Source organism: Vulpes vulpes, chromosome 10 (genome assembly GCF_048418805.1).
Source record: "Vulpes vulpes isolate BD-2025 chromosome 10, VulVul3, whole genome shotgun sequence".
NCBI classification, from domain to species: Eukaryota; Metazoa; Chordata; class Mammalia; order Carnivora; family Canidae; genus Vulpes; species Vulpes vulpes.
Window position 1 is genome coordinate 56,383,861 of NC_132789.1, and position 9,352 is coordinate 56,393,212.

At 44.2% G+C, this 9,352-nt stretch overlaps 2 protein-coding genes across 2 annotated transcripts; one reads left to right on the top strand and one right to left on the bottom strand.

Moving 5' to 3' along the window:
• The first annotated feature begins 2,112 nt into the window (after nt 1-2,112).
• Nucleotides 2,113-3,039, top strand: OR4E2 (olfactory receptor family 4 subfamily E member 2). Its single transcript, XM_025992329.2, has one exon. It carries the CDS (start codon nt 2,113-2,115, stop codon nt 3,037-3,039), a length of 927 nt encoding a protein of 308 aa, XP_025848114.1.
• A 3,619-nt stretch (nt 3,040-6,658) lies between these two features.
• On the bottom strand, nt 6,659-7,606 carry OR4E1 (olfactory receptor family 4 subfamily E member 1). Its single transcript, XM_025992330.1, has one exon. It carries the CDS (start codon nt 7,604-7,606, stop codon nt 6,659-6,661), a length of 948 nt encoding a protein of 315 aa, XP_025848115.1.
• Nucleotides 7,607-9,352: the final 1,746 nt, after the last annotated feature.

Consider the following 9,352-nt stretch of genomic DNA (forward strand, 5'->3'; position numbering starts at 1 on the left):
CTTCCTTGTCATATTTGAAGAGCCCTTTCAGTAATAGGACTATTATCCTTTTTTGGTCATATATGTTGCAATATTTTCTTCTAGTCTACCTTTTGCATTTTGATAATTTATATGGCACTGAATATATTTTAAAATGTTGAGAATGCACAAAAAATTTTTATCTCATTTTATTCTTCATAACATTTCAATAATTTTTTCATATCGGCAGTCCTTTATTATTACTGTTCCTAATAGCTGTGTGTAATTCTATTCGATTTCCACTATATTCATTCAAAGTTGCAGGGGATCCCTGGGTGGCTCAGCGGTTTAGCATCGCCTTCAGCCCAGGACGTGATCCTGGAGACCTGGGGTCGAGTTCCACATCGGGCTCCCTGCATGGAGCCTGCTTCTCCCTCTGGCTGTGTCTCTCTGTGTCTCTCATGAGTGAATAAATAAAATCTTAAAAAATATATATATATATTCATTCAAGCTTCAAAATAAATCCTATAACTGTTGTTTTAAATAATGCTGTAATTAATATCTTCTTGCATTTAGCTTTTTGATAGTTTGGTTGCTTAGGAGACTCCTACAAGTGAAATAGTTGGATCAATAATAGAAATATTTTTTTGTGGTTGTGGTAATTATTTCCTAAATTCTGTTACAGTTTTAGGCTAATGAATCAGTATAGAAAATTAGGGACAGGGGCACCAGGTGCCTCAGGTGGTTAAGCAAGTGACTCTGGACTTGGGCTCTGATCATGATTTCAGGGTCCTAGGATTGAGCCTCGCATCTTCTCTTTCCTTCTGCTTGTCCCTCTGCCTCTCCTCCTACTCATGTTTTTTTTCTCTCTCTCTCTCAAACAAATAAATAAATCTTAAAAAAAAGAAAATTGGGACAAAATAGCTTGAATATTTATAAATAATATCTCCTAGAGGACAAATCCTATCACAGAATTTTAAAAATTAAATTTCTTTTAAAAATATTTTATTTATTTATTTGAGAGAGAGAGAGAGAAAGAAAGAAAGAAAGAAAGAAAGAAAGAAAGAAAAGAGAAAGAAAAAAGAAAGAACGAGCAATCATGAACAGGGGAGAGAGGCAGAGGGGGAAGCAAACTCCTCACTGAGTAGGGAGCCTGACGTGGGGCTTGATCCCAGGGCAGGATCATGATCAGAGCCCAAGGCAGACGTTTAACTGACTGAGCCACCCAGTTGCCCCAAATTTCTTTTCTTTTTTTAAGATTTATTTATTTATTGAGAGCAAGTGCGCCGGCATGCATGCATATGCATGGTTGGGGGGGTGTTAGGGGGAGACTTTTCAAGCCGAGGCCTCATTATTGCAAAGCCTGGTGGAGGGCATGACCCTAGGACCCTGAGGTCGTGATCTGAGGTGAAATCCGGCGTCGGCTGCTTAACCACCTGAGCCACCCAGACGCCCCTATAGTGACCGCTTTTGAGGAACATTTCAATTCCATGGAAAACAGAAAGACATGTCTAATTTTCTTTCTCAGGTCGACACCACGAAACAGGTAGGAAAGCGAGGCGAGGAAATGTGGCCGTGTCAACAGCCCGTCCTTACAGGGGGGCTGGCCCGCTGCAGCAGGGTGCCTGGGGCCTGAGGAGGGCGGCCCCTGGGGGAGAGGATTCCAGACTGGGGAGACAAGGCCCGCGGCCCTGGCAGGCTTGGGGCGCACACTTGACTTGGTTGGGAGTGGAGAGGCGAAGGATCTCAGCTGGAGTCGTCGGTTGGGAGGCCAGTGTGGAGTTATGTGCGGATTAGACTGGACCTGGGGGAGCAGCTGGCCTGTGGCCGGGAGCTTTGGCAGCTCCTGGGTCTCGGTGACTCCTGGGCCTCGGCCGTGGGCCACCTAAGGCCTAGGCCGGCCGCCGGGCAGCAGGCGGTGTGCGTGGGCTTGGGACGGCTCCCGTGGTTACGGGCCTTTGTGATAGTCACCCCTAGGTCGGCCTTCTATTCTGTGTGCCCTGGTTTTGTGTGTGTGTGTGTGTGTGTGTGTGTGTGCGCCCTGGTTATACGTAAGCAGTTCACATGGGGATGTGGAACTACTTCAGTTAGCTGTAACCCTAAACTGGCTTTCATGGTTTTGTCCTCCCCCAAGATCCTTTGGAAACTCGCTGGATGGAGGCTCCAAATCAAACAAGAGTGACTGAGTTTGTCTTCTTGGGGCTCACGGATAACTGGGCACTGGGGACGCTACTTTTTGTGGCATTCTCCCTGGCTTACGTGCTCACCCTTCTGGGGAACACTCTCATCATAGTGACCACAGCCCTTACCCGGCGCCTCCATACCCCCATGTACTTCTTCCTGAGCAACCTGTCCTTCATTGACACCTGCCACTCCTCGGTCACTGTGCCCAAGATGCTGGAGGGCCTGCTTAGGGAGAGAAAGACTATTTCCTTTGATGACTGCATTGCGCAGCTCTTCTTCCTACACCTGTTCGCTTGTGCTGAGATCCTTCTGCTGACCGTCATGGCTTACGACCGCTACGTGGCCATCTGTGCCCCACTGCGCTACCCCAACGTGATGAGCATCCGGGTATGCGTGCAGCTCGTCCTCGCCCTCTGGTGGGGGGGTACCGTTCACTCTCTGGTGCAGACCCTCCTGACCATTCGTTTGCCTTACTGCGGCCCCAACGTTATCGATAGCTACTTCTGCGATGTGCCCCCCGTCATCAAGCTGGCCTGCACAGACACCTACCTCACGGGAGTGCTCATTGTCTCCAACAGTGGAACCATCTCCCTCACCTGTTTCCTGGCTTTGGTCACCTCTTACACAATCATCCTGGTGTCTCTTAGAAAACAGTCTGCTGAAGGGCGCCGGAAAGCTCTGTCTACGTGCTCAGCCCACTTCATGGTCGTCACCTTCTTCTTTGGACCATGCATCTTCATCTACACTCGGCCAGACACCAGCTTCTCCATCGACAAGGTGGTATCTGTCTTCTACACAGTGGTCACCCCTTTGCTAAATCCCCTCATTTACACCTTGAGGAACGAGGAGGTAAAAAGTGCCATAAAGCATCTCAGACAGAAACAGGTTTTCTCATAAAGTCAGGTACATGATGGACTTGGAATTGTAAATGTAATTAGGGCCGAATCTTTAATGAGACAGTGAGAGCAAAAACCAAAATCAAAAGATAAGATGGCCCGGAGCAGGGCAGACTTCTGTATTACAGAGAGGGACTGATGGGGTGGAGCAGTCCATTAGGCACTTGCCTTTGGTTTGGGTCATGATCCTGGGGTCCCGGGATGGAGCCCCAGGTTGGGCTCCCTGCTCCACGGGGAGCCTGCTTCACCTTCTCCCTCTGCCTGCCCACCCCCTGTTCATGCTCGCTCTCCCTCTCTCTCTATCTCAAATGAATAAACAAAATCTTAAAAAAAAACAAAGACTTATTAACTATTACTTCATATAAAGGAAAGGATCATGGTGGAACATAAAGGAAAAAGAATCTGGAAAACTTTTAAGAAGGCTCTGGTTTCACTAGTAAAAGAACACAATTTGGGGCATGGACTCAGTTTCAGGAACAGGTACAGTTGTGAGAGAACATATTTTCTTGATTTGTGGATTCTGTGAGTTATTGCCTCTGGGAAGCTATATATCGCACTTCTGTTTTATAAATTATAGTGGTTTCAATCTTGCTTTCAAATAGACCTTCAAGGTGTTTATTTAAGCCATCACCGATTTATATTGAGTTAAGCTGTGACTTTGAAAGTGATTCTCTCATTATTCCTGGATTTGTTTTGTATTTTTCATAGTACTTTGATAAAATCAAGGTGAAAATGTATAAAGGACTTGTTTTAAAATAAAATTTATTGAGGTAAAATTTAATTACATAAAATGCATGCATTTTAATTGGACAGGTGGAGAAATTTTGACAAAGGTATATATCCATCCACATAACATATACATCTCTCCAATCAAGATATAGAACATTTACAGCACCCCTGAAAGTTCTTCAGTCCCTTCCCAGACAATCCCTCTATCTCCACCCAAGCATCCAAGGGTCTGATTTTTGTCACTATGAGTTAGATTTACCTTTCCTAGAGCTACATGGACATTGAATCATACAGTATGAACTTTTCCGTGCCTGCTTCTTTTGCTCTGCCTGCTGTTGCTGAGATTAAACTATGTCTTTAGTGGGTATTAGTAGTTTCTTGTTATTGTTGAGTAATACCTCGTTGTATGGGTATACGGCAATTGTTTATTCAGTCATTTACTGATGGGCATTTGGGTGTTTTCAGCTTTTGACAGTTATGAATCAAGTAGATATAAGTGCTTACTTACAGGTTATTTTGGCCACATGTCTTCATTTCTCCTGGGTAAGTATCTAGGAGTAGAATTATTGGATCACATAGTAAGTGTATGTTCAACTTATAATGAATTAACTACAAGCCTGTTCCAAAGTGATTGTATGATTTTTTACAATTTATTTATTTATTTGCAAACTTTTTTTTCCCTGTGGGGCTCAAATTCATGACCCCAAGATCAAGAGTCTCATTTTCCACTGACTGAACCAGCTGGGCACCCGCAAAGTGGTTGTATGATTTTATACTCTCAGAAGTATAAGAGTTTAACATCCAATAATTGCTATTGTCAGTATTTAATTTTAGGCATTCTAAGTGCATGTGTGGTGTACTCTTCATTTCCCCAATGACTGATGATGCTGAGAATCTTTTAATTTGCTTATTATCCTTTGTGCTGTGTTGTGTTTATTCAAACATTTTGCTCATTTATTATTTTAATGTTTTGTCTTCTTGTCATTGTAAGAGTATACAACAGTTTTCTTTGTGTATTCTGGATACAAGACCTTTGTTGGATATACGTCTTGGCAATATTTTTCTCACACTGTGGTGTGCAGTTTTATTTTTTGAATGATATATTTTGAAGAGCAGAAATTTATATTTTGATTCAGCCTTACTTATCAATCTTTTACTTATAAGATTGATGCCTTTTGTGTCCTAAGAAACCGTCACCTACTCTGAAGTCTCAAAGATTTTCTCCTGTCTTCATTTAGAAATTTTACAGTTCAGCTTTAAATTTTAGGTTTTTACCCACCATTTGCTTTGATGTGGATGGAACTGGAGGGTATTATGCTGAGTGAAGTAAGTCAGTTGGAGAAGGACAAACATTACATGGTCTCACTCATACGTGGGATATATAAAATAGTGACAGGGATTATAGGGGAAGGAGAGAAAACGAGTGGGAAAAATTAGAGAGGGAGACAAACTATGAGAGACTCCTAACTCTGGTAAACGAACAAGGGGTAGTAGAGGGAGGTGGGCGGGGTGATGGGGTGACTGGGTGTCAGGCACTGAGGGGATGAGTACTGGGTGTTATACTATATGTTGGCAAATCAAAATCCAATAAAAATATACAAAAAAATCAAAACAATATAAAAGTTATAATCTCAAAAAAAAAAAAAACAAATTTAGGTTTGTGATCCATTTTAAGTTTACTATGACATATGGTGTGAGATAAGGGTTGAGATTAATTTTTCCCATCAACCTAGATGATCCAGTACCATTTAAAAAGACTTTCTTCCCCATTGTGTTATCTTGGCACCTTTTTGAAAGTCAGGTTGGCCCTTAAGAGGATGTGAAAGTGTTCTTTTCACGTCTTCAGTGTCATCTCTCACCATTGTCAGCCTTATGATCTAAGCTGTAACCCCATTGCTCTTTCACTGCTTGGACCAAGCCAGAGTCTTCTCCAACAACTGCCATTTCCTTTGCCTAGAACACTGTCTTTTCTCACACGTGGCTCCTTTTCATTTGTCAGTCTCAGCTGCAATGTCATTTGGTCGGAGAGACCCTTCTTGACTACCTACTCTGAAGACTGTCTTTTCTAAAACTTTCATTCAGCGTTCAATGTGTTTTGTCCACAGGATTTGTTATGATTTATAATTGAAATGCATTTGTTTATATTTTGTTTACTATTTTCACTAGACTTTAAACGACATAAAGGAGGGACTACATGTCTTATTTGTGACTGTAAACCAAGTCCCTAGCACATAATAGATGCTTGGTCAATGTTTGTCAAATGAATGAATACTAAGGTATCCCCACTTCATTGCTCTGATGGCAGATTTTTCCTGGATACCTGAGGAAACCAATAACTTCAATGACTCCAAGTCTTCTTTCTACATCACTGAAGTCATAAGCAAACCCACTTGGTCTGATTCGCCAGTGTTTTGCTTAGCCATTTAGGCAAGCATCTGAGTGAATGGTGTAATCAAGTGCTGCCCAGAAATCTGAAGGTTTTGTTTAAACTTTAGTTATCACCCTAAGACGAAAAGCAGGGAGAGGAGGCATGGTGTAATGAAAGTAGCATGACTTTGTGTTGATACACTCGGCTTCATATCCTGCTTCCATCATTTCCCAGCTGGGTGACCTTGGACATACCATTTGCTCTCTTTGAGCTTTAGTTTCATCACTATAAGCAAGCACAGTACCTACCTCACAAGTTGCTGTGAGGACGGAGTAATGCCGAGTGCCTGCAACAATTTCCGGCTTATGGGAGACACTAAACATCATAGCTATGCCACAATTGTCAGATATTAGACCAGAAGACAATTTTATAAGTCATATAAGCTGACAAAATGTCAGGTAACTTATTCTTCACAAGGCTTTTCTTTGATTTGGAGCACCAGGCCCCAAGAGCTTAGACATTGTCATTTTTTACCTTTCCCCTCCAACCTTCCCATTAACTTGTTCAAGGCATTCTTCATGTCTTCATTCCTAAGAGTATAGATGATGGGGTTCAGCAGGGGGGTAACGGCCGTGAAAAACACAGACACCACCTTGTCCTCCGGGAGGCTGGTGGATGGGCGGGAATAGATGAAGATGCAATGTCCCAGGAACAGTGTGACAACGGTGAGGTGGGCCGCACAGGTGGATAAGGCCTTGCGCCTGCCTTCGGAGATTTGCTGCCGCAGGCTCACCAGGATGACCGCGTAGGACACCACGAGGACCACGAAACACACCACGGAGATCAGGCCGCTGTTGGAGACGATGAGGATTTCAATGATGTGGGTATCCGTGCAGGCCAGTTTGATCACCTGAGGCACATCGCAGAAGAAGCTGTCAATCTCATCAGGACCACAGTAGGGCAGCGTGATGGTGAGGGAGGTCAGCGATATGGAGTGGATGGTCCCCCCCACCCACAGGGCTACAGCCAGCAGCACACACACTCTCCAGCTCATCACCGTCAGGTACTGCAGGGGCTTGCAAATGGCCACATATCGGTCGTAGGCCATGACGGTGAGCAGAAAGATCTCGGTGCAGGCGAAGAGGTGCAGGAAAAACATCTGAGTGACGCAGCCGTCAAAGGAGATAAGCTTCTCTTCTGCCCATGTGTCTACCAGCATCTTGGGGACAGTAACAGTGGAGTGGCACACATCGATAAAAGACAGGTTACTGAGGAAGAAATACATGGGGGTATGAAGCCGGCGGTCGTAGATAATAGTTATGACAATGAGGACGTTCCCAGCCAGTGTCAGGACATAGAAAGTGAGGAACATGGCAAACACAGCCATCTGCACCCTCTGATCTACAGATAAGCCTCTAAGCCGAATGTGTGTCACTAAGGTGGTTTGATTGAGTAGGTCCCCTGCTTCCATGCTCTCTGCCGGACACTCTGTCAAGAATTAGGGAAAAAAAAATCAATCATTTGATTAATTAATAAGAAATTAATTGTAATTTCTTCTGTGTTTGACTTTTTCTTCCATCTTGAATTTATGGTCCAGTATCTTATTTTTTTTTTAAGATTTTATTTATTTATTCATGAGAGATACACAGAGAGAGACAGAGACCCAGGTAGGGGGAGAAGCAGGCTCCCTGTGGGAAGCCAGATGCGGGAGTCCATCCTGGATCCTGGGATCACAGCCTGAGTCGAAGGCAGACGTTCAGCTGCTGAGCCACCCAGGTGTTCCTGTTGGATGAGCTTTGACAAATGTCTACACCCATGTCACCAGCAGTACAAGAGGGAAAACACCATCACCGTGAAATGTCCCAGTGTGCCTCCCAGGCCCCAGGCCACCACCGATCTGATTCATATCACTATAGATTCATTCATTTTACCTTCATTGCATCTGATATAAATGGGATCATAGAGTAAGAGCTTTTTAAAAAAATATATTTTATTTATTTTATGTTTTGGGATGCAGGGCAGAGGGAGCAGGAGAGAAAGAATCCCAAGCAAGCTCCACATCCTGGGGGGGGGGTCCTATGCAAGACTAGATCTTACAACCCCGAGGTCGTGACCGGAGCCAAAATCAGGAGTCAGACACTTGACCGACTGAGCCGCACCCATGTTTTCCCCCATTTGCTTCCAGTAAAATCCTCATTCAGCATATTAAATCATGCTGGACACATAGTAGGCACCACACACACACATCTTTTGAAATAATAGTGCGGAGAACCATGATTCACGAAGAGATGGAAAACAACCCTGGAGAGGGGCCTGTTTATATTTAGTTGTACATCTTTAGCAGAGAAGAAACGAAGATTTTTCTGCTCAAAGAGAGTAAAGTGTCCAAAGTCATACAAACCCCGGTCTTGAGCACAGTTTTCTTTATGGCCTGCTGACTGCATTTTCACTTGGCCAAATCCGGGCCCCTCTGCGGCCTCTGCCGTGCCCCCTGTAATGGTGATGACCTGGTTTGCAGCTGGCAGAGGCTTTTCACCAAGCTGCTGGACAAGGGGCAGTGTGGCTGGGATATTTTTGGAACATTTCTTTAGAGGAGGCTGGATAAAACCCTGGAAGCTTTGGAAAATCTGGAGAGGGGCTGGGCGGGAGGCTGGCTTCTGCTGCCCTCAAGGTGAGGGTGGACTTGCTCACTCTGCAGCTGCAGATCAGGGCCCAGGCCTACGAGCTCCCTGTGCAACTAGGTTATTCTCAGCTCGTCATAAAGTCCAGTTCTGTTGTCTCAGCCCCAAGTCGAACAACAGTGGTTATTTTCTTTTAAATTAGCTTCTCTTGGGGGCACCTGGGTGGCTCAATGGTTGCTTGTCTGCCTTTGGCTCAGGTCATGACCCTGGGGTCCTGGGATCGAGTCCTGCATGGGGCTCCCTGCATGAAATCTGCTTCTCCCTCTGCCTGTGTCTCTGCCTCTGTCTCTGTGTGTCTATCATGAATTAATAAATAAAATCTTAAAAAAATAAATCAGCTTTTATTTGACCCAGACCTCACTATTTAAAAAAATTAAAAAAAAATTTTAATCACCCTATACTTACTCATTACAATAAATGCACTCCTCAGTCTTCACCATCTATTTCTTCCACCTCCCCCCAACCTTCCCTCTGGTGACCATCAGTTCGTGCTCTATAGTCACGTCTGTTTCTTGTTTTGTCTCCTTTGCTTCCTT